Source organism: Sarcophilus harrisii, chromosome 4, assembly GCF_902635505.1.
Source record: "Sarcophilus harrisii chromosome 4, mSarHar1.11, whole genome shotgun sequence".
Lineage (NCBI taxonomy): Eukaryota > Metazoa > Chordata > Mammalia > Dasyuromorphia > Dasyuridae > Sarcophilus > Sarcophilus harrisii.
Genome location: NC_045429.1, coordinates 28,973,527 through 28,997,649, shown reverse-complemented (window position 1 = coordinate 28,997,649; position 24,123 = coordinate 28,973,527). Strand labels below are relative to the sequence as shown.

Genomic DNA, 24,123 nt, shown 5'->3' with positions numbered 1-24,123 from the left:
TGTGGGGACCATTTCCCTCAAAGTCAAGGGTGTTGCCCCCCCATCTCCCATATCTTTTTAAGGATTTGGGGCTACCCACGGCCAAATCCGTTTTCCCTTGTGGCCAGTAATTGTCCTGGGACAAAGCTGGGAACTGGCGTCGCCCCCCTCAGCTCGCTGCCTCCTGCTGTCGGTCTCCCCTGTCGTTTTCCACAGGTGAAGTGCTTCCTTCTCCAGCCCCAGCCTCTGTTTGACACCCTCCCCCCCCCCATTCCAGGGCACTCACTATTCAGCCTCAGAGGGTTCCTTCTCCCACCCCAGGCTCCAGCAGGACATGGGACTGGGGACCACGTGGGAGCCCGGGACTCTGCTCCGGGTGGTTTGCAGAGGCTGAAGTCTCAGGGCCTGATCCTTCCCCGGGAAAGGACCCCAGAGGCTGGAGGAGGATTGGTGGGGGGGGGAGAACAGCCGTGTGATGTCTCTTCCTAACCTCCCCTCCCCCCGCCCCCCACGCTCTCGCAGCCGGGCCTGGGGGAGGGGTCGGGCGTCCCCCTCTGGGGGGGGAGGGGGTCTGGCGTCCCCCTCCCGCCGGCCCCCCCCCTCCCCGCACACCACACCACGCGGGAAATGTGCTTTATTGCAACTGTTTATTGCGTTTTAACCTGGAGCAGATGGCCCGGAGGCCGACGGGCGCCTCCCCCGGTCGCAGCAACACGCACACGTGGGACAAGAACAAGTGTAAGGACCGGTCTAGCAGCTACGTACGCACAGCGGAGTCGTCCACGCACACTCACAATGACTGACTGGGGTCCCGTGAAGCAGGCGGGCTTTTCCTTTTCACATTAACTACATGAATTTCTCTTGACTACATCAAAGAAGACAGAAGAGTTTTACACAAGTAACACCGGGGAGACGGGGCGCGGAGTCACATGCTGGAGCTCACCCAGGCAAACGACAGTTCTGGAGGGGTGAGGGGAGGGGGAGGAGGAGGGAAGGAAGCCCCTCCCCCCTCCTCCCCTCCCCCGGGGGCCAGGAGGGCGGGGCGGGGCAGCACAGGCCCATCCGCGCAGCTTACCTGGAGACAGGCTGGGGGAGGGGCCTTGGGTGGGAGGGAGGCAGTGCTGGGGGAGGGACTGCACTTAGCAAGGGTCCTTCCCGGGCCAAGGGGCCTAGGCCAGAAGGGTCCGTGGTCCCTCGCCGCCCGAGGAGCGAGCTGGGAAAGGGCAAGAGGAAGGGGCAGGACAGGGCTCCTCCCCAGGGCCCCCGCGCCTCCCCCGGCCTTGGGGGCCTGGCCGCTGCTGCCCGTGCTTGGCCGGCACTGATCTGGGCACGTCTGTCCAGCTGCGGCCGCCCTACGGCTCCATTCGGGTCGTCTCAAACTGGGTCCCCGGGAGCTAGAGAGCCCCCAGCCACCTCCCGGTTATCGTTCTATCCTCGGTAGCTTGGAGAACTCGAGCAGGGCACCCCCGGGCTCATCCCTCCTCCCGCCACAGGCTGACCTTCCCGCGGGGTCCCGAGACCCCCGGTGGGGTCCCAGACACCGGGCCCACAGTTAGCAGCAAGGAGCCAAGCTCCCCAGGCAGGTGACAGCAGCAAGAGCAGAGAGACTTCCCGTGGCACCCGCTCCTCCCAGGGGCCCAGCCCCGGGCACTGCCCCGCTCCCCAAGGCCATCCCAAAGCTGCTGTCCGGTATCCTTGGGGCATGGGACAACAGGGGCCAGCCAGTCTTGCTGCTGAAGCTGTGTCCCCGATCTTCCTCTGCCCCCACGGCTGGGGAACCATCCAGATGTCTGCCAGGAGCCCAGGGAAGGGGTCCCGGTCGGGCCCCAGCTCTGCTCTCTCGGGGCTCCCAGGGGGTGCCCGTGACCCCATCTCATACCGGCTCCTCAAAGGCACAGGATTCCCAGCAGGCCCCGCCCCCAGTGGCCTTTGCTGATGGAAGATGCCTGTGGAGCTGGGGCTGGGAAGACCCCCAGGGGCTCTGACAACGGCCTGGAGCAGCTCTGAGCTGGCTAGTCACCCGGGGCCCTTCTCAGCCCCACCGACGCCCAAGCTGCCGTCTGAGCCTCCTCAAAGGCTTCTGGTCCGCAATGCAGGCGAGTCAGGTCCAGTCACAAGAAAAGTCCAGATGGACGGGCGTGCAGGATCCGAGACTCCTTCCTGCCCCCCCCCCCCCCCCCCCCCCCCCCCCGGTGCCCTGGGAGCTGCGAATGGTGTTTGGCTGAAGGCCCCTCCCCTCCCCCCGCTGCCAGACCTGGGAAACGGCTAAGACTGGCGACAGCCGACTTCCCTTGCCCCCAAGCCCCCGAGCCCACGGGCTGAGAGCCGAGGGGTCCCAAGCCCAGAGATGACAATCAGGATTCCTCCAGGGCGAAGGTGGGGGTTGTAAGACAAGGGAACCAGGCAACGCCTCCCTCCAAACCCCCAGAAGCGGAGGCTCCGGGGCCGCTGAGCGGAATCTGGTGTGTCCTGGTGCCAAGGCCCGGGAGGAACAAGACCCAGGCACCAGAACGAGTCAGTGCGGCGCAGGAGCCCCCGGCGAGGGGTGAGAAAGGGGCGGACGGGGACCCAGAGGCTCCTCCCAGGACCAAGAGGGTGCTGGGCTGGAAAAACAAGGTGCCCGAAGGTCCCGGATGGTCTTTGGGTCTGGGACCAAGCCACAGACCGGCCAGACCCAGGAGGGGGGAGGCGGGAGGAGCAAGGGAGACATCTGTCCGTTCTTTCCCAGAGGCCGTGTCTTCCATGGGCAGACTCTGCCGGGCAGGCTGGTCCCGGGCTGTGGGTCTGAGCGGGGTCCACTCCAAGGCCGAGGATCTCCATCGGGAAGAGAAGCCCGGGGGTTGGCGCTCCCGCCAAGGTGGTGTTGGAGGTTCTGGGGAGATGCCGTGCGCTCGGCCCGGTCAGGGCAGCTCTGCAGGTTTTTGGTATATTCCAGCCACCGGGAAGCACAACACTGCACTGTCTACATACGTCCGAGTTACAGGGATCTCAGGTGGGGAATTCTTCAAGTGCCGAGACCCCCGGAGGAGCCTGGGGCAAGGGAGACCCCTAGGCCCTTGGCAGGTCCAGGAGTCTCCAGTACCCACAGACACTTGCCCATTTCCTTTTTTTCCTTTAAGTTCTGGTGTGGAAAGGAACGCTTGCCCAGGCTGGGGCCCTCGGGGCCCCTCCTGAGGGAAGGGCCCGGATGTCGCTGGGTCCGCTTTGCCCTCGGTACAAAAGATGCCACCGCATGGGAAGGACTCGTTCTAGGGCTTCTGATACGTGTAAAAGGAAGGAGAAGCTCCCCCTTTTCCTTTGGTCAGCTCAGCCTCCCAAGCCCGTCTGCCTGCAGCAGGAGCAGCCTTGAATGACCATGGGGTCGGGCCCGGGGCCCCCACCAGTGGCAGGAGCTCCGGCCTCCTCCAGCTCCTGAATGGAAGCAGACAATGGGGCCCTCTCCCTGCCCCCCACCCAGACTGAGCCCAGCCCAAAGTAAAAACCAGGGAGACACGGACACGCACCCTCCCTGCGCCCCCTAACCCTCCTTCTCCATCCGCAGTGTCTGTCTGCCTCCGGTACCTCGTGCTCAGTTTATCCCCCGTGGGGAGAGTGCACATGGGTGTTGACAACAAAAACAGCCGCGCGCGGCGCAGCCGGGACCCCAGATGCAGGCGGCCTCGGCGTCCGGCCGGAGGTGGCCCCGACCCCCGGCCGGCCCCCAGGCCCCTCTGCTTCACATTCACAGAATCACTTCTTGTGCAAAACAAGCAGTCTAAGTAGAAAGGATGCCCTCGTCGCCCTCCTCGTCTCCGTCGTCCCGCAGATAAAACCCTAGAAAAGCCCCCGGCTCCCTCGGCCGCGGCCCCGGCCACGCTGCCGGCCCGCGTCTATCTGCAGTGGGAGGGCAGCTGTGCGTAGACGGGGTGGGCCAGCCGGACGTTGAGGGAGTCGTTGTGCTGGACGAGGGACGTGTGCTGGTAGTGCAGGACCAGCTCCTTCAGGCTGCCATACAGGTTGTAGGGCTCGGCGAAGCCGTAGCCCCGCGCCGTGCTGTAGATCACGCAGTGCTTCACGTCCCCGTCGGCCCTGCGAGCGAAAGGAGAGGGGCAGCTGTGAGGGCGGGAGAGGGGCATCCCTGGGCAGAGCTGGACCTCCCAAATGCCCCCAGAAGTCCCAGACCCCAGGGAGGCCCCCAGCTGGCTCACTGCCCCACACTGAGGAAAAGGTCCCTGCCCGGGCCCACTACCCAGGCTGGGCTCTGAGGCCCCAGGACAGAGCTCTGGGTCAGTGGCCCCCAGAACCTGTGGCTGCCCAAGGCTGGACTGAAGGAAGGAAGCTCTGGATGCTCCCTGCTGCGCTCCCCGAGCCGGTGCTGGGGGGAGGAGGCTCCAGGGGAGCAGTGAGGATGACTCCCCCTCCCGTCTCCCCCACGGCCCTGATGTGGTGTTTTTACTGCCTGGGTCAAAGGGCACCCCTGGCCTGTACTTCCTACGGCCTCCATGCCCTGGCAGGACTGGCCCCCTGGGCCCCAGAAAGACACAAGGCTCCCCAGCAGAGACAGCCAAGACGGATGGGCCCCCAGTGCGGCTGGGATCCCGACCACGGCAAGGACTTTTACTGGTTCAGGCCCCACAACGTTCCTCATGAAGCAGAAACCATCCTGCCTGTACTAACCCTCCGTGGGCCTCGGTTTCCCCATCTGTAAAATGAGAACTTGGATGACGTTAGAGAGTCCAAGTTCAGCTGGGGCCGTATGAGAACCTGAGGCTCCTTCCTGCCCCGGCCAATGCCAGGGAGGCAGCAGTGGGCACGGAGCCCCTCCCCCACACCGGGGCCCTGCTCAGGCGCTGGCACAATAAGGGACTCACACCACGGAGCAGGCGTAGCAGCCCTTCTTGCTGCTCTCGCGAATTAAGAAGGCTCCGTCGGGCTTCCCGTGGAGCAGGTCTTCCGCCTGGAGCCGGTTGAGATCCCCAACAAACCACGTTTTCTCGTCATAGTGTGGCAGATTTTCATCTTCCTCATTCATAAAATAGGTCCTATGAAGCCAATGTGAGAACGGGACCCCATTAGGCAGATGGAGGCCCCCCAGTGCATGGGGACTCCCCACCCCAGCTCACAGGGACCCCCCCCTCCGTCTACAGAGGGCTTGGCCCGGGATGCCCCTGCCAGCCCTCAGGGGGCCCCGCTCAGTCCCCTTAGCCACGGGGCAGTCTGGGCAGAACCATAACTCCCTCCCCAGGAGGGGCCCCCGGCCTGGGATCCAGCCTGGGCCCTCCCCCGCCGCGAGCCCCCGTGGCACTTACTCATCGATGTGGTCATTTTTGATTCCCAGCCAGTCGTTGAGTCGTTTCTGTCGGACTCCTTTGTGGCTGAGCCATCTGCAGAAGGAGAAGGAAATGAGCCCGAGGGCTCGGCCCACGGCCCAGGGCCCTCCCGTCAGAGGGCCCAGGGCCGCAGAGTGGGCCCCGCTGCCCGCCCTCCCCCTCCCCCTGCCCCCGCCCGCTGGGCCCTTCTGCTGTAGCCGCGCCATCCTGAGGTCCGTGGGAATCCTAGATGCCGCGCTCTCCCCCACGGCCCCATGCACTCACACTAGGTACTGGTCGCGGATCTTGCGCAGCTGAATCAGGTCCGGCTTGATGCTGTTCATCTTCTTGTCCGTCTCCCGGTTATCCAGCGCCTGCTTCTTCAGGTCCTGCTCCAGACGCATTTTGCTATCGTGAATTTCACCCAGACGCGATTTCAGCTTCTCATAATTCATCATTATCCTGGGAAAACAGTCGGCGGGTTATAGACAAAGCAAGAGGGGGGCTCCCAGCAGGAGGATGTGGGGGGTGTGGCCAACCGAAGGACCCCCCCCGCCCGCCCCGAGCGGTGACAAAGGAAAGGTTGCGGGGGCCTGGGAGCACCCACCTTCCTCCTTGCCGTACTCCTGACCCACGGGTCAGTACCCGCCCCTCACCCCCTCCCATGGCTTGAGCTGCCCTCTGACCCTGACTCGGCCGGGTCACCTGCAGGTCGCGGCCCGTCCTCCCAGAGGGAGATGTCTGAAGGCTGCTTTGCTAGCCTCACAGAGCCCAGAAACATCCATCCCCATCTTTGTTGTTTCAGGTCTTTGCCAGCCCACAAGGCGGCAGCCGCTGCTCAGGGCATCTGGCCCCTTCCCCGGGGCCTTGTCCTGGGGGTGGGGGGTGGGGGAGGCTGCTGGCCCCCTCACTGACCCGCCAGCTTTTCCCTCCTGCTTCTGCCGTGTCCAGGCCGGTCACCTCGCCCAGGCCACCCTGGGACCATGACCCCCAGCGTCCGTTCCAGGGATTCTCCCAAAGTCGTCAGGAGCCGATGTAATGGGCTTGAAACTCCTGAGTCGATGCACTGAGGTTGGTTGGAGCACTTAGGGCTAACTACCGATTGGACAATACTCTATGCGCATGTGCTTGGGGAATGGCCACTATTCTGTGCTGGCTCGATGATTGGTGTCTACAGAGAATTGTAGGAGGGACTAGAGGGTGGAGTAAGCCGAGCCAGGGTCACTTTGGCAATAGACAAGGAAGAAGGCGTCCTGGAGATTCTGCTTTCATCCAATTCAATCCTACCTCTAAAGACCAAGAATAAAGACTGAGGACTTTTACTTATCCTGACTCTGGCTGATTCTGGGGTGTCCAGGGGGCTAATGCAGTCATCACATGCTGTGTCTGACACGACTGCCCCTCCCGGCTCCTCCAGCCTCCCGGCCCTCTGGGCTGACCCTCTGTCTCTCCCTGGGCCCGGCCTCTGGTTTAATGCAAACCTTGTCAGCACTTGGAGCTGAAGCTCCAGAAACGAAGGCCGGGCAGGCTCTGCTCTCAAGGGGCCGCGCCTGCACTGGCCTGAGGCCTAGAGTCCGCCTAGAGTCCGCCTAGAGTCCAGGGGACCCGCGGCCACGCCCTGGGCCTCACGACCAGGCCACATTCCTCCTGTCTCCTTCCCTGTCTCGGTCACTGCTCTCCCTCCAATCCTGAGGCCTACAAGGTCCCTCTGCCTTCCCGGGTCTCCCTTGCCTGGGCCCTGAGGCTCCCCAGACCAACGTCCTCCAGCACCACCGGAGCATCCCTGCCAGAAAAGCCGCCTCCCGCGGCACCGTCCCAAGCACTCGCAGCCTCTGCAGCCAGGGCCGCCCCACTCTCCCCCTCGGCTAAGCCTTCTCTGACACTCTGCCCCCATCCCTGCTTCTCTTAGGAAACAGCCCCCGGGCAGACCCTGCCCCAGCCAGTTAAGGGCCGCAGACAGACACAGGGGCCCCAGCAGCGGGGGCCAAACAGGCTCAAGGACCCTCGCTCACCGCTCAATCTCCTTTTCGTTCCCCTCTCGCCGAAAGCGTTCAATGTAGTCTTTGCTCTGGCGCTCCTGGGTTGCACACTGCTCCTCAAAGATCTTAATTGTCTCGTTAAAAGCTTCGATCGCCGTCCTCTTCATTTGAATTTCCTATAAGGAAAAGGAAGAAAATGAACACATTGTGGGTCAGACCGGGGTCCTGGCTGCCCTGCCCTGGTACCAATGGGCATGGGCTCAGGCCCAGAAAGGAAGACCATCACATCAACCAGTACTCCTACAGCTCAGGGGCCAGAGAAATCACAAGGGCAACAAAACGATGATGCCTTTGAAAGTCCTATAAGGTTTACCGTCTCCTTTGCTCTTCAGGACAGCTCTGGGAGGCAAATGTTCTTGTTATTCCCATTACACAGATGAGAAAACTGAGTTAAGGGAGGCCAATGGCCCTGCACTTGTTAAATGTCTGAGATTCAAACCGAGCGTCACCTGAGGGTCCAAAGGGCAACAGGAAGTGATCCACAAGCTCCAGATCTCTGCTGGGGGTCATTTACCTTTTGGGAGCCATACCTTTACCAAGGGGAGGATGGAGGTATGAGATTCACTAAAAGCCCATCAAAAGCAGGCCTTAAACACAAGGTTAAGGATGGAGCCTGGGCCACTCTGCGCGCCCTTCTGTTCTGTATCCACTCACATACACACACTCACAATATCCAAAGCAACCCCAATAAACTTTGGGCAGAAAACTCTGTCTGCCTCCAGAAAAAGAACGACAGAGATTGAACCGACACACGTTCTGTTCACTTCTTTTTTCTGTTTTTTTTTTTCCTTTCATGGTTTTCCTGTTTTGTTCTGATTTTTCTCCCAACATGATTCATAAAGAAACATGTATCTTAAAAAGTTAGTATACCTGTATGACCAGAAAAAAATAAAACAATAAAAAAAAAACCCACTGAATAAAACGGGCACTTCCAAATACGGAGCAGACAGAAGGGAAGGTCGTGAATGACCCCCAACCTCTGCCACAGCAGCTGGCTTTTCTTTCTGAGGGGGAGAACAGTGGCCCAGAGCTTTCCAAGCGGTCCTGCTGCTCTGGGCTCCCTTCTTGCAGTCATTAAGCAGATGGCTCTTGAGGAGCTTGGGCACGGCCTGGCGCCCTGGAGGCACCTCCACCATCCATCCCCCTGAAACCCCGTGTGCCGCAGGCTCCCGTCTTGCTGTCTTGCTTTTGGCTGGAGCTCGCTAGCTCCAGGCCTCCTGCCCCTTCCTGCTTCTCCGGCTGTCCCCCTGCTCTCCGCTCTGACCCCAGGGTCTTTCCTCTGGGCCATTCCCCTTGCCCCAATGCTGGCTCTCCCCACAGCTGCTCACTCCATAGGGAACTTGCCATGCCGAGGCAGCAGGGTGGCAGGCTGCTTTTCTGTCCTGTCCTCCCTCACCCCGTGCTGCAGACCCCATGGCCTCCTCCTCTGCTCCTGCCTCAGGGAAGAAATGGCTCCTCTCTTCAGGGGGGCTCTCTCCCTGCCCAGTGACAAAGTCTCCCTTCTCTAAGCTCCACCCTCTCTCGTGTCGGCTCCTTCCCTGCTTCCTCCAGACTTGGTCGAATGGCTCCCATCCTTGAAGTCCTGCCTTGAGTCTACAGCTGCCTTCAGTCAGCATCCTTCCCAAGTCTGTTGTCCCATCTCCACCTTCCTGCCCATCGCTCCTCAGCGCCTGGCGGCCCGGTATCCCTGCCCACCACTGGCCCAGCCGGTCTCCCCCAGAGCTGGTCATCTCCTCATCGATGGCTCCCTGCCACCATGGACCCCGTGGTTCCCCTCCTTCCCCACCAGGTCTCCATGCCATCCTCTTCCTCCTTGTTGGATGGAGCCTTCATTTGCATTGCCGGAGTCCTGGCTGCACGGGGGCCCCACGGCTGCCCTGAAGCCCGTTCTCTCATATCCATGCTCTCTGCCATGGGCTTGGCTCTCAGCTCCCTGCAGATGGGTAGGGCTGGCTCTCTGAGGCTGGCTGCCCGCTGGGTGTCTTCCTCTGCTGTTTCCCCCTCTCCATCCCCTGCCATCTCCTCAGAGGCCGGACTTGCCGCCCAGCTGTCCTCCCCACTGGCGCCTCCTGCTCAGCCTCCCCATTTGTCTGCCTCCTTCACGTGGCCCAGGGCGCTCCCTCACCAGCCTGGCCTCCGTCTCCCAGGGACCTCCTGCCTTCCACCCTGGAGCGCCCATTCCCTTCCTTCTTGGAGCCCATTCCGGCTCCCAGTCTTCCTGCACGTGCTCTCTGGTGTCTTCATCCCGAGTTCTTGGGGTCTTCCAGCGAGACTTGGTGCTGAAAAGGTGGGGCTTTCACTCCCCCTGCCCTTCAAGCCTTGGGCCCAGCCCACTGCTCAATCATAGTGTCTGTACCTGCCCAGAAGGACTCTGAAATCTGGACAAGACTTTTTTATCCACTTGGTCTGTTCTGTGGGGATGGGTACCCTAAATTCCTGTTGGCCATATTCCCAAAGGCAGTCTTTCCAAGGAGAGCCAGATCTTGGGTAAATGGAGTCACATTGTTTTGAGGATCCCCCAAATATCAGCACCAATGTTCAGTGCTCAAAGGCACCGTCCCAGTGCCGCTGAATGTCACCCAGACCCCTCTGCCAGACTCCCTCGTAAGGAAGGGCCGGGTGGATGCCCAAAGCCTGGGAAGTCTGGCCCAGACCTCGGGTCAAATGAAGGACGGCTGAATAAATGACGCTCTTTCCGGAAGGACGGCCCCCACAGCAATGTGGGGGGGGGGACCGTAAAGGGGAAGGAGAGTCCCCCGTGGGTGACTGGCATCAAGTGTGACCCCCAGGCAGGCCCCCACCCAGGAGCCAGGCTATAGCATAATGAATATCAGCAGCTTAGACCCAAGCCTCACTCGTCACCCACATAACACAAAGTCCACCGAGGGAGCGCGCTGGGAAGCCTGCTCTCGGATCCCGGCGCACCCGGGAGTTTATACAGCGACGCGTCCCCCACATACCAGGCTATAACGTGGGGCAAATAAAACCACGTTGGCCCGAACGGGGGAAGAATAAAAAGGAAGCCGGGAGCAAGAGGGGAAAGGGCCAGGCCGAGACATTAACCCTCCTGCCACCAAAGAAAAGCGCCCCCAATCCAAGCCGACTGGGACAGCTGAGGGGGACTGGGGGCCCTGAGCAGCTGAAGCTCTGGCCAGGACTCCGGGACTCAGTCTGCTTCTCTGTGGAATGGGGAAGACAAGCTCGGGAAGGCCGTGCCGCCTGATCGCATATTGTTGGCGCAGCTGCGCCCTGCCATGAACCAGGATCCACACTCAGCTCTGACAGGTTCTTGGGAATCCTGCCCACCTCAAACCAGGACAAGGTTAACTTCTCTGTTGGAGGAGGGGGCCACCCAGCCTCCCTGCCTCTGAGGTCTCTGCCAGCTTCCCTCCCCTGTCCTCCAACAAGGAGAAGTCCTCCCTCCTCGGCTCCCAATGAGCCGCCTCCCTCGTGCAGAGCTCGTCCCTCGGGCGCCCTCGACCCTGCCATCTGCTACCCGTCGGTCACAGATGGAGGGCAGGGGACAAACACCCAGGCCTCCTCCTGCCCTCCCACAACCCGGCCTCCAGGCCTTTCTTCCGAGGTCCGGGGCCAGCCTGGGGACCTTTCCTGGCTCCTGAACCAGGACAGTGCCAGAGTGCCAGGGTCTGAAAGGGCACCGAGCTGGAAAGTAACCAACAACCCAGGTTGCCCTGAACAAGTGAATCACCCGGGCCCACCAAGAACAACAAAGATCCGGGCCGGCGACCCACCTGTGAGGTCCTGGTATACTCCTCATACAGCCGATCATACTCTTTGCTCTTCTCTTGGTACTGAGAGTGGTATTCCTGCAGCTTTGTGCCAACGGCATCGATGTTGTCTTCTTTCACCAGCTGATCCTGCACAGAGGAAGGAGGGGGATGTTGACACTGTGACCCACCTCGGGATCAGCCCCCAACCCCAAATCCTTGCCCAAATCGAGCCCTGGTCAACCAAACCCTTCTGCCAACATGAAGGTGTGTGCCCATCCTGTGCCCCCTCTGCTCATCCCCATCCTGTGCCCAATCTGCTCACACATCCTCTGCTCACCCCCAATCTGTACCCATCCTGTGCCCCCTCTGCCCATCCCCACCTTATGCCTCCTCACCTCTTCTACGCCCCCCCGCCCTGTCTGCCTGCGCCCATTCTGCTCCTGATTTGCCCTGAGCTCTGCAGCCCTTGCAGGTCGGCCCATCACTGAGGTCACTTTTCTGATTTCTTAGACGCTCAAACGTCACCAGTCTCTGCTTGACCTCTGCGACCTGACCCACGAGGGGCCCATCTCTCCCCACGAGCCACCCAGGGAGGAGGGGGCTGTGCCCCCGGGTGCTGCCCACACGGCCTTACCTGCTGGTACCTGGAGATGGGGTACATCAGCTTCACGTCGAGCTTGGGATTGTACTGGGCCAGAGACTCATGGCGGTAGTGATTGATCAGCTCCACCACAGAGCTGAAGGTCAGCGGGTCTGAGAAGCCGTATTTGCCATCCCGATGGTAAATCTTAATCAATTTATTATTGCCTCCCTTCCTGCAAAACACAATGACGGCTGCCGGTGAGCCCACATGAGAACTGGGCTTCACAGATGTTTTACTCGACGTGTGGGGTCGGGGACAACGGGGAGGCTCCACCCCCGGGGGGGGTCTGACATGGAACGTGACCAGCGGCTCCTGGCTCCCGTGGGGATCCCACTCATCCTGTGGGCCTGTGATTTATGCAGGCGGATCTTCCTTCCACCCAAATAGCTCGCCCTCCAGGCCTCCCCACCCTGCAGGATTCTGTTCTCCCACAAATGTCCCAGAGGAAGCCGGGGGCTTCTGCTCTATCAGCTAGTAGTCAACAATCATTTCTTAAACTCCTCCTATGGGCCAGGCACTGTTTTAAGTGGTAGAAATGCAGATAGAAGCAAAAAAAAAAAAAAAAAAAAATCAGCTCTTCCCTTTAGGAACTTATGTTCTAAGGGGGAAGACAAGAGAAAAAAGGGCTCCAGGGGGTATGGGGGCGTTGAAAGATGGAAAAGCGCAGAGAGTCAGCACAGAGTGGGGAGAGAAGTGACCTTGGAGTCATGGGTGTGGAGGTAGGGTAATGAGGCCCTGGGCACAGTTGGAAAAACCTGGAGGCTCAGGGGGGAATTCATTGATTGACTCCTTAGTGACAAGATGGGCCTTTCAGAGACAAGCTTCTGGCACTGAGAGCTTTTGGCTATTTCCCCAAAACCCTCCAACCTTCCTCTTCCTCTCCCCCAGTTCTAGGGCAGCTCGCCGCTGTCCAAGACAGATACACTGAAGGTGGTCCAGCACAATCTGGACAATTAGCACCTACCATCCACTTGGTTTTTCCTTTGTGGATGGTCAGACAAACTCTTAGGGGCGATCGTGAAGTTCGACTGGGAACCCTGGCGCCGTTTCTAGGCTCGTGTCCCAGCAGAGCGTCCCCCAGGAATCCCTCGTCCCTCGGGTCTCTGCTCTGCAGTCTGATGTCAGCAGCAAAGCTCCTGGGCGAGCCTTCATTTAGCTCCCTGTTTGTGCCATCAGTGCTATTAATAACCAGAGACGTGTTCGGAATAAGGTTCTCCCTCATTTCATCTTGCAAAGAGCCTGACGTCTGCATGTCGTTCCTTAAGGGACTCGCATGGTGAGCGGCACTGGGGGCGTGACTGGGACGAGGAGCGTTTCAGGGACAAAAGACGACATTCTCCAGCAGCTCAACCCCAAAGTCCCCAGAAGTTCCAGCGCCACGATGGACGTCCCCGCCGCCTCGGCTCGTTTTCCCAGTCGCTGGTCATTGCCTGGGGCGGGGTGTGACCCGACAAGAAGACCCTGGGGGTCCTTCGGTGCCAAGGCTGCCGGAGAGGGCCCAGAAGTCGCATCTCCAAATGTGGCCCAAGGTGCTCTTGCCCGATAATGGAGGGAAGGAGCCCAGCTCGGGATCTCCTTGTTAATTAAGCTCCCAGAATGACGGAGGCTGGGGTAATTAACTCTGCTCATTGTCACGTTATCTTGTCACAGAGGTGCTGAGAGTTCCCAGAAATGACTACTTAAACCACCAACACACACGTGCAATTCTCCCACCACTCAGCTCTTTCCCCAGCTTTGGCTTTTGCAATTCCCATTCATCTGACTGGCATTGGATCTCAGACTGAACTGCAGGGCAGTGTACAATCGCAGCCAAACATGGCACAGCAGCCGTTAAGGTGCCCAAACTCGGCCCCCTCCCCTCATTTCCATTTTTGAGGAAGGGGAAGGACACCCCAAGAGGGGCTCGAGGGCCTCCCCATTGACCAGGGTAGCCCTGTGGCAAGGGCTTCCTCCCTCCCTGCCAAGGGCTCTAGAGATGGGACTTTTCTCCTCAGGGTGTGCACTGCCCTGCCACACCAAGGGTTCTGGAGCACTGCCAGGAGGGTCCGAGGGTTGGCACCGGTACAGCTAATACTAGGAAGCCAGGCCAGCAGGAAACTTCTCTAGTGGAGATCACTTATGTGGGTTTTATGTGCCAATTTCCCTTGCCTTACTATAATTATACCCACTTTGCAGATGAGGAAATGGAGACTCAGATCCAGATTTCTCTTGGTTCCAAAGCCCACAATTTCCTTCCTAAGAAGTCTGAGGGAGTGATACATGGAGATACCCCTCAGGCCTCTGCTCATTAATGGGTTCTAGTTGGGGAGGAAGATTTGGGGCTCCTCTTTGTAGAAATGACTGTGAAGTCAGAGGAGAGGAAGGAGCCATGGAGCCTGGGAAGGAACGGAGGGATGCAGATCAGGACAGAGACTGGGGGGGAGGGGCAGTCCCTGTTCTATGCAGTGAGGGTCCCCAGCTTCCTCCAGGGAGCAGGTACAGAGAAGCAGACTCCTGCCGAATATAAAGAAAGTTCTTCCTAACGAAAGGGCTGCACAATGGTGAAATGGGCCCTTGGTCAGCCAGCCAGCTCCCTTTGCTAATAGCGTGCGAGCAAAAGCTTCCAGATTCCTGTAAGGGGGGCCATGGGGCAGCTTCTGGCCCAGGAGGTGGAGGGAGGAGAGTCACCCCGAGCTCGGAGGCCGTTTCCGGCCTGACTTCATTCTTATTAGTCTCAAAAGAGGCAGGAGGAGGCAGGAGGTCGAGCAAGTGAGGCTTCTGGCCTTCCAAGAGCACTCAGACCTCAGGTAAACAGATCACACACAGCCAACAGTCATTAAGCTCCTAATGTGTGCCAGGAAGCTGGGACACGTTCTACAACTGAGAAAGGCCGTCCATCCTCACTGGAAGCATTCACCTGGGGGCCTTGGGGAGTCAGGAGAGGCTTCCTGAAGGAGGCGGGCCTGGAGTTGAGCCTGACAGAAGGCAGGGAGAGCCTAGGAGATGAGAGGGAGGAGGAAAAGCGTCCCAGGCATGGGACACAGGTCCTGCAAAGGTGTGGAGGGAGGAGATGGACACGCAGGAGGGGCTGAGGGAAAGGCACGCGGGCTCAGGCCTGACGGGAATGGGCAGGTCCCCGAGTCTTCATCAGGGGGCAGTGACACAGACAGACTGCTGTTCTCTGCTAATGTCTCCCCGTCTCAGGTTGCTCCACGGGGCGGGCACTGAGGAGGAGCCTGGGCCACAGCAAGAGAAACCTCAGATTGATAGAGGAGGAGGGCGACAGGGCCCTTCCCTGGCTGGGTCTGAGCATCAGGAGGGACGGGAACCGGCTGAAGGGACTGGGCTGACATGAGTCTCAAGGCCTCATGCCCGAGGAGGATGCTGTGAGAGCAGAGTGGCCTGGGTGGCGGGATCTCAGAGGGTAGAACGCTGTCCGGGGACCCCGACTGCCCCCAGGCCGGTGAGCTCCTGGTGGGCCACTGCAAGGAGGGTGGATGGGACAGATAGGCCTGGCATTCAGGGACAGGTTGGCCTAGAGGCCCCCGAGGACCCTTCCATCGCTGAGATTCTGTGAGACCCTCATCCTAGTACAATGCTCTGTACACAGCTGGTGTTTAATAAGTGCTTATGGAACTGAACACATTCTTTCTGTCACAACTAGGAAGCAGCCTTTGAATACTGTCTGCAGGGATGCCTCCACACAGGTCCCCAAGTGCCGTTAGGGAAATCCCGGCTCCTGCCCCTCCCAAGGAGCGTGGCTGCAGGCAAAGAGCACCAAGGGCAAGGAGGGCCGGCCCTGGCCACTGCGAGCCCCCAGCCCAGTGCGCCTGCCTCGGCAGAGGGCCTGCCACCGACCCCCTTTACTGTCTGTCGGGAAAGAGAAAAAGTTTGTCTCTTCCCAGGGCAGTCAAGACTACAGAGCCCTCGCCCCGCCGCCTCCGGTTTCCCTTTGTGCTCCTTAAAGAGCCCAATCCGGCAGCCGGAGGAAGCGCTGCCATTGTCCAGCCCACAATTGTCCGGCGTCTCCAGCAATGCTGACCAGGAGAGCGCACAGGAAGCGGGGGACCTGGGAAGGCCTCAGACTGGGGCCAGGGCCAGGCCGGAGCTCCGGGGGAGGGGGCTGGCCCCATGCACACCCACTCATGCAGCCAGGAAGGAGATAGAGGACGGCTGGGAGCAGAGCACGGAGGCCTCCGGAGGTGGCCCTTCTTCCCTCAGCCCCTGACAAATAGCTGGAAGTAGCCTCACAATCAGAGCAACACCTTAACTGCTAGCCCCCTCGCCCCAGAAAGTGCAGCCTCCTCCCACAGAGAGAGTGAATCACAGCCTTAGGCAGGAAGGGGCCTGAGAGGGACGGCAGCCCCCCCACCCCCTACACACACACCTTGGGGCTTTCCCCTTCTCATTAGTCTGCCTATATCCGGACCATCCAAGGGGGGCATGAGCTGCCGGCTCCCGGCCGAGGAGGAGCGAGCGCGGTGGGGCTCCGAGATCTCGGCGGTGGCCTGGGAGGCCGTGTGGCCCCGGGAGCAGAGAGCTGGCCACCACCACCAAGTCTTGGGTTCCAGGACGCTGCTGCGGCCCTTGGTCCCCCAGGTCTCCCCTGGAGGGGCTGACCTCGCTGGCCCGCGCCCGCTGGGAATGGCTCCCTGGCAGGCGCCCCAGTGTCTGGCGTGTGGTCGGTGCTGAATAACCGCCTCTCCTCCCATGCCCTCCTGGCCGGGCGCACCTGGCCACGTTCCCCCCTTCTCAGGGCCCCACCCAGGCCTTAAGCCCAAGTGGCTGCATCAGCACAGGGAGCTCCCTGACCTGGAGTTCTCACACGCCGTCCACACCTTGTCCGAACTCCGGCTCTCATTTCTGCCCCCCAGCCTCTGCAGGGTCCTGGGGAGGAGGTTCCACGGGCACCAACCTCAGCCGCGCGTTACAGGAGATAACATGGGGAAGGAGGCCCTCTGGCGGGGGGCAAGTGGGGGGCAAAGGCGGAGGGGGCAACCAGTACCTACGAGACTTCTGCCAGCGGCGGGAGGCTGTGTGAGGAACCGATCGCTGGCCCCACTGCCCCCTGCAGGCCCCTCCCCACCCCAGGCCCCAGCTCACCGCAGAGTAAGCGTGTAGTCTCCCTGCACCTTGGTGGATGCGTCTCGCACCAGGAAGGTTCCGTCGGGCATGTCCCGGAGTTTATCATTGACCTCTTCCCTGGAGAAAAAAGGTCGGGGCTTAGTCTAAGGGGGGCAGAGGCCTCCGGTGAGCCCCCCCTTGTCCTGGTAGCTCTCCTCATCTCTCAGGCACCTCATTGCCCCCCCCCCCCCAGTATCTCTTTGCTCTATTGCTCAATCCAAGGGCAGACTCTGCTTTCTGAACTGGCTCAGATTTCAGAGGCTTGGGAGGTGGGGGGCTATTGTTTCTGTGGAGCCTCTGGGGCTTTGTGGGGCAGGCCTGAACTTGCACAGCCTCCCAAGAGCCAGCAGCCGGCCCCCTTGGCTGCTGTAGAGAAAGAAAGCTCTATTCAAGCAACGGGAGCAGCCTGGGGACATCTTGGGAGCCAAGGAAGCTCCGGGTTCAAAAGGGTGGGCAGCTCAGAGCTGCCCACTGCCCTCTGGTTCAAGAGTTTAAAGATAGGCTCCATTCCTCCAAAGTGGGCCAGGTAGGACATGAAGGTAGCAGAGTCTAGCCCAGCAATCACGGGACCCCAAGGAAGGGCCCAAGTTTGTGACCAAGGCCCACCTGTCTTACACGGTTAGCAAGATAATGCTTTGGGAACTCAAGGAAAACTCCCTTTCATCAGTCTAGGACACTGGACCCAATGTAAGAAGAGGAAGGTCAACAGAGAGAAATGTCAAGTTCTACCCCAATCAGCTTTCCCAGGACAAGCTGGGAATTTTCAGCAGATTCCAAGGTGGATTCTCCCTCCTCGGGGCCCGCCCGCCCAGTGCGGGCTGGGCTGGATGGCCACATGGGAGATGCTCTGACTCCACCATTCCCTTCCACAGATGTGAGCCCAGCCTGAACCAAACCAAACTAAAGTCAGCCTTTCTACTCTGGAGATGTCCAAGCAAGGCCTTGGAAACATTTGAGCACCAGAGTTCTGTCGGCCGTCCCCAGGAAGCCCAGAGTCCTCCTTTGATGTGGAAGCCAAAACAGCACGTGACCAATGACTGTGGGCCACAGGAGGCAAGTTTTTCCACCAGCCCAACCCCCTGGGCCCCCTCCTCTCCACTCTGCTCCAAGACAAGTACTGGGAGGAGCCACTTCCAGCTAAGAGAGCCCTGGAGATTCCCTGATCACTGCAGAGAAGCATCCAGGTCTTCTGAGACCCAAGAAGCTCTTATAAGGACGGCTCTGACCAATAGGAAGAACCCCGAATTCCAAGTGTGAAGGTCTCCACGTGGCTTGGGATACCCTGAAATCCCATGCCCCATCTTCCAGAAGGAGAGCGGGAACATGAGTGGGTGCCAGGTGCTCTGGCTCACCTTGAGATGTCTCCCCAGTACCACTCTGCGTCAGGGAGGGAAAACCCTGAACTGTCCTTCAGGCCGTTGGCACCGGCTTGAGTCAAGGATTTGGGCGGCTTTGGCGGAAGAGCTAGAAGAGAAGAAACAAAAAGGATTTAAGGGCCACAGACTGTTTGCTGCCGACTCTCGATTTCCCTCACCTCAGGTCACCCACTAACCAACCAATGTACAGGTAAAATCTGCCAGAAATGAAAGTGTTGGAAAGGCCCCGAGACCTTCTAGGCCACTCACAGCCAAGCCGGGGCACTCTCAGGCTCTACGAGAAGGCGCAGTTCACGGGGACCGCTCTTCATCAGGGGAGTCCTCATCTTTAGGCAGGACCTCCTGATATTGAAATCCGTTTTTCTGCACCCCTACCCTGCCTGGACTCCCGCCTTGTGAGGAGTAAAATTGTGTCTCTTCCACTGCACATATCGGCCCTTCTCTAACGCCCCGCAGACAGGTACCCCTCGGGCTCCTCTTCTTGTGATTGGCAGCCTCACACCATGGCATTCTACCCACTGCATATTCCATAGAACTGGCCCCACTGGCATGGAATGGCCCATCGTGGCCAAAATGACATCAGCACTGAGAGCTGCTTTGCCACGCTGAACTTCCAGACCCTTAGGATCTCCAGGTCCTGTTCTATATTATTCTAAGGATTTCTTCGTCCTTCCTGGACTAGGGCATTTTATACTAACTGGGGAAAATGAGGCACCCTATCGTTTTGCTGGAGGATCAGGAGTAATTTGGGAATAACTAATTTCCTCCTCCCTGAAAAGAATCTCCTTTTTTAACTCCACCAGATCAGATGTTGATCTTTCAAATGCCCTAAAACCACAGGCCCCTTAAAAGGGCAGGAATATAAAAGCTCCATGGCAACTCAGGTGTTAGCTGTAACTTTTAAAACACTTTAAAAAGCAGTGACTTCCTAAAACCTCAATTTTCCAACAGATCCCTGTAAAAGTATGACTGTTTCTTTTCATTTGAGATGATGACCAAAGAATTACACTCCAATCTCTGAGCTGGAAGAGTCCTGCCCCGTTACAGGCTCCCTTGGGCCTGGATGGTCTCCACTCACTCCTGGCAATATATTTGGCAAGTGACCCTCAGCTTCTGCTTGCCACCTCCAGGGCCCACTGTTGGGGTAAGGAAGAGCTTCCTTTTGCCAAGCCTAAATATGTCTTTCTGTAACTTTTCCCCATTTATCCTTGGTCTTTCCTTGGGGGCCAACCAAAATACTTATAATCTCTTTTGTTCTGGTATTTCTGCAATATACTGGACTCACTTCCAGGCTCAGCTCCGTAGATATCTCCTACACGATGTCTCCTGATTGCCCTTGTTTACTGGTACCCTCAACTCTCCCAGCTGCCTCTCCTTTATTAAGTCAACTGGTGATAAATAGCTTTTAGTCATGGGAACCAATGAAAAAAATATATTACTCTCATTCTTGTGTATCCCTTTCTGCTTCTGAAGAGGATGAGGGAGGTTTCAAACAATACAGTTTTGTTTTGTTTTTTTAGCTTTCAACATTTATTTTTGTAAGATTGAGTTCCACATTTTCTTTTCTCCCTCCTTCCCTTATCTCCCCCTTCTTCAAGATAGTAAGCACTCTGATATAGGTTATATATGTACAATCATTGTGAACACATTTCTTTATTAGTCATGTTGTGAAATAATAAGAAAGGGAAAAAACCCAAGAAAGAAAAAGCAAACATAAAAAAAAGTGAAAATAATCTTCCATTATCATTCAGTCTCCATAGTTCTCTCTGGATGCAAATGACATTTTCCATCCCAAGTCTATTGGAATTGTCTTGGATTCAGTGTATTGCTGAGAAGAACTAAGTCCATCATAGAACACCACAGCTTTTAGGCCATTTACAAACTTAATTATTTTCCAAGGACCAATGAGTAGAAATATTGCAAGAGGACTTGAATCATATTAATGATGACATATTTGTTGTAAATAAAACTAGAAGAAGGACAGTGAAGCTCAATGGAAGGATGACTCATCGGTGCATCTTGAAGAAGCAAAGAAAGGAGTTGGAAAAATGGGTCACAAGAAATATTATTTTATGAATCATCACGTGCTATAGTATAGTAATAATTAATTAGTATTTGCAAAAAGCCTACCATGAAAATACTTATAATTTATGATCTAATACTGGTCATCAAGGACAACGAGGTCCAGAAGTTCTATGAGAACTTGATTTCATGAAAATGTGGTCAAGATTTCAAAAAAATGTGGAGAGAAGTGTTTCAAGAAAAATGAAGGAGGCCCCAAACTAGCAGATTCTTCGCTTCTTGATCATGAATGTATTCTTTAAAAAAAAAAAAAAAGAAAAAGAGAAAAGGATTAATAGGTTTTGGATATTATAAGCAGCAAACACAACTACAGGGAATGTTAAAGATAGAAAAATATTTACTATGGACATCAGAGGTATTCCTAAGTCAGCTATCTGTGAACAATGAAGCTGCTGACTTGTCAGAGCTAAGAAAAATTTTAAATAAAAAAGAATAGTCATCAGAAAAGATTTGGCATTTAAGTAAGAAGAGTTAGCCCTGAAATATTTCAACAAATGACTGAAAATAAAAACTGAGAAATGGACAACAGAAATGATACTGACACTAAATGTTATAATTTCATTCAGGGTTAAACCCATGTAAATTAATGAGTATAGAAAGGAAGCCAAAAGATTTCAGAAAGTATCATCTTCAGCAAACATCTGTTTCATCTGTCAAATGGAGAGACATATAACTGCCTGGGGCAATGTCAGGTTAGCATAAACTTATCTGGATGCTTATGAGTAGTAGAGAGAAGGAGAGAAGATGATGTAATCAGAGATGAGCATCTTCTCTGAAGATGAGCATCTCATAGTAGGCAACGGGAAGGTGCATGGTGAGGGAAAAATTGGTTGAAACCCAGAGCCAGGAGGAGCTCCATTTGAGAAAAGAAGGAGACAAAATAGTTTACAGCAAGGGAAGATGGGCCAGTCATGTGGCAAGAGTGACTGAGGTCAGGTGGAGCCACACCTATCCTCAAGATGTTGGAAGAAAAGTAAGAAGGCTTCCAGTATGTTGGGCAAACCCTCAGGAAGAAGTTTTGGGAAGATATGGACAAGTGATGAGCAGGCGTGAATGGATTATGAACGGCATTGTTCAAGGGAATGCATGAGAGGTCAGATCCACTTGAGTCTTCCCAATCAACTAAAACCCATTTTGTTCTTTGCTACAACAAAATGTTTTAGGGGTATTTTGGATTTTTTTTTTCCTTTTAAAATTCTGAACTTCACACCAAATAAAATTAGCATTCTCACCTACAGAAAAGGAAAAGATTGTACACGAAGCCACAAATCTCTATTATGCAAAGCTTACTATAATAAATTCAATGTCACTTTCAAAGCTGTCCTGAATGTTTCTTCTAGCATTCCTTCTATTTTCTAATGTGTATTTAAAATGCTTCAATAAACCTCATTTCTTTTGTTTTTGTTGGTGGTGGTAGGGAAGGACCCTTGAGGCAAACGTGGATTGGTGAGCAAAAACACCAATATGTTAGCCATGTTTAAGAAAAAAGAAAAAACAAACACAAGATATGTCATTCTGCTGCCTGAGTCTTTTAAGACAGGAAATGGGTTACTTGTTTTCATTATCAGGATTCTAAAGTAGTGGTTTAAAAAATAAAAAGATTTGGATTGATATCTTTTTGGTTTTTTTGCCTACATTTCTCTTATATTTCATCCCCTTCCCTCTTCCAAAGAGCCATCCCTTACAGAAAAGATTGTTGTTGGATATTTTTTAAGTGAGGAGGGTGGAATCAGCAAAACCAGTGAGCACATTTTTTAAAAAGATCTGATATTTTATGCTATGTTCCAGATAAATCTAGGGTAAACTCTATGAACTCTGACAAAGCATCTTGGGGAATGTAATTCCCTCCCCTCCGCCCTTAACCTGGGTGAAGGATTATTCTCAGTGGGCACTGACTCTTGAAGTCTCTTTGCTTTACTTTACAATCATTTCTGCACAATATTAAATCTCCTGAATGTTTGTTTTTTGTGTCCTCCTCACCTCACCATGAACATCAAGGACATTTAACATTTGCTTATTGAATTGTACCAAATCTAGGGCTTTCAGAGATACCTGGTCCAAGGTTTTCAAATCACTTGGTATTGACGCAGTTTCTGCAAAAGTTCTTAATTTCACATACTTGAAGTTGCCTATTTTTCTCTCTCCTTGGTTAAAACGTTCTCTTTCCATAGTTATGATTCATTTATTTTCATTCTTTTCTAAACTTTTAAAAAATATTGATAAAGGCTTTTATTCATTACATCCAACCATTCTGAAGAGCGATTTGGAACTATGCTCAAAAAATTATCAAACTGTGCATATACCTTTTGATCCAGCAGTGTTACTACTGGGCTTATATCCCAAAGAGATTATAAAGAAGGGAAAGGGACCTGTATGTGCAAGAATGTTTGTGGAAGCCCTCTTTGTAGTGGCCAGAAACTGGAAATTGAATAGATGCCCATCAGTGGGGGAATGGCTGAATAAATTGTGGTGTATGAATGTTATGGTGTGATGACCGCATATTTTAAAATCAGCAGGAGTCAGGAATTCAGGTTAAGAGAAAATCCTAGATTTTTATTCTTTGCGCAGGTGAAGGGGGAATAGCGATAGGAAGTGAGAACTGTCACTACACGAACCCGACCAATCTCTCTGCCTCTCCCTCTCCACCCACCAAAATCGTCTCTATGTCATTTCCTATACAACACATCAAAACTTGCATAGAGTGGGCGGGGCCATTCTTCAAGCATATATTAATAGAGTATCGTCCAATTGCTATTTAGCCTCACATGCTTGGGACCTCAGTGCATCAACTCGAGCTTCAGCCCATTACATCATGGAATATTATTGTTCTGTAAGAAATGATCAGCAGGATGATTTCAGAAAGGCCTGGAGAGACTGACATGAACTGATGCTGAATGAAATGAGCAGGACCAGATCATTATATATTTCAACAACAATACTTATGATCAATTCTGATGGATGTGGGTCTCTTTGACAATGAGATGAACCAAATCAGTTCCATTTGTTCAATAATGAATAGAACCAGTACACTCAGCATAAGAATTCTGGGAAATGAGTGTGAACCACAACGTAGCATTCCCAATCCCTCTGTTTTTGTCCACCTGCATTTTTGATTTCCTTCTCAGGTTATTTTTACGTTAAGTCTAAGTCCAATTCTTTTTGTACAGCAAAATAATTATATGGATATATATACATATATTGTATTTAACATATACTTTAACATATTTAACATGTAGTGGTCTACCTGCCATCTGGGGAGGGGAAAAGGGGGAAGAAGGAGAAAAGTTGGAATAAAAGGTTTTGTAATTATCAATGCTGAAAAATTATCCATGCATATATCTTGTAAATTAAAAGCTATAAAAAAGTCTTTTATTTATGATTCAAGCCTTAGCACACATTCAGTTTTTGCAAAAGATTCCATGAAATGCTGAAAAATACACATATTCCCTAATAGTCTCATTGAGAAATCTCCGATAGTATTTTCAAAAACAAATTTTCCATCATTCTGTTCATCACTCTGTAGCTTCCTTCTAACTGATTTTTCTAATAGATTGACCCAGTTCTCAGAGAGGAATATTAATGTTTTTCTGTAATTGTTCTAGAGGCTGGTGGATGGGTTAGTGGATAGAGAGCTGGCCTTGGGAGTTAGGACCTGAGTCCAAACCTTCCTCGGATACTGACTAGATACTGGAGCCTCGTCTGTAAAAAAAAAGGGATATTATAATAGCACTGCGCTCCCAGGGTTGTTGTGTTGATCAAACACGATAATAGGTTTTGCAAACCTATGAGCGCTGAATGAATGTTAGCTGTTATTGCTCAGCATCTTTCTTTTTGCAATTCCCCTCGCTTTCAAAAACAAATCTGGAAGCTGACTGCGCCAAT

General features: G+C 55.0%; 1 protein-coding gene across 2 annotated transcripts in view; it reads right to left on the bottom strand.

Moving 5' to 3' along the window:
- Positions 1-607: 607 nt before the first annotated feature.
- Positions 608-24,123, bottom strand: part of PIK3R3 (phosphoinositide-3-kinase regulatory subunit 3) — a 54,817-nt gene continuing 31,301 nt past the window's right edge. For both annotated transcript variants that reach the window (XM_031969198.1, XM_031969199.1), the window contains exons 2-10: positions 18,136-18,247; positions 16,763-16,861; positions 11,672-11,852; positions 11,059-11,184; positions 7,280-7,422; positions 5,553-5,729; positions 5,268-5,342; positions 4,830-5,000; positions 608-4,047 (exon numbers count right to left, since the gene is read on the bottom strand). In XM_031969198.1, the coding sequence (XP_031825058.1) occupies positions 3,849-4,047; positions 4,830-5,000; positions 5,268-5,342; positions 5,553-5,729; positions 7,280-7,422; positions 11,059-11,184; positions 11,672-11,852; positions 16,763-16,861; positions 18,136-18,247 (1,283 nt within the window). In that variant the 3' untranslated portion in view covers positions 608-3,848. The remainder of the gene's footprint in view (positions 4,048-4,829; positions 5,001-5,267; positions 5,343-5,552; positions 5,730-7,279; positions 7,423-11,058; positions 11,185-11,671; positions 11,853-16,762; positions 16,862-18,135; positions 18,248-24,123) is intronic.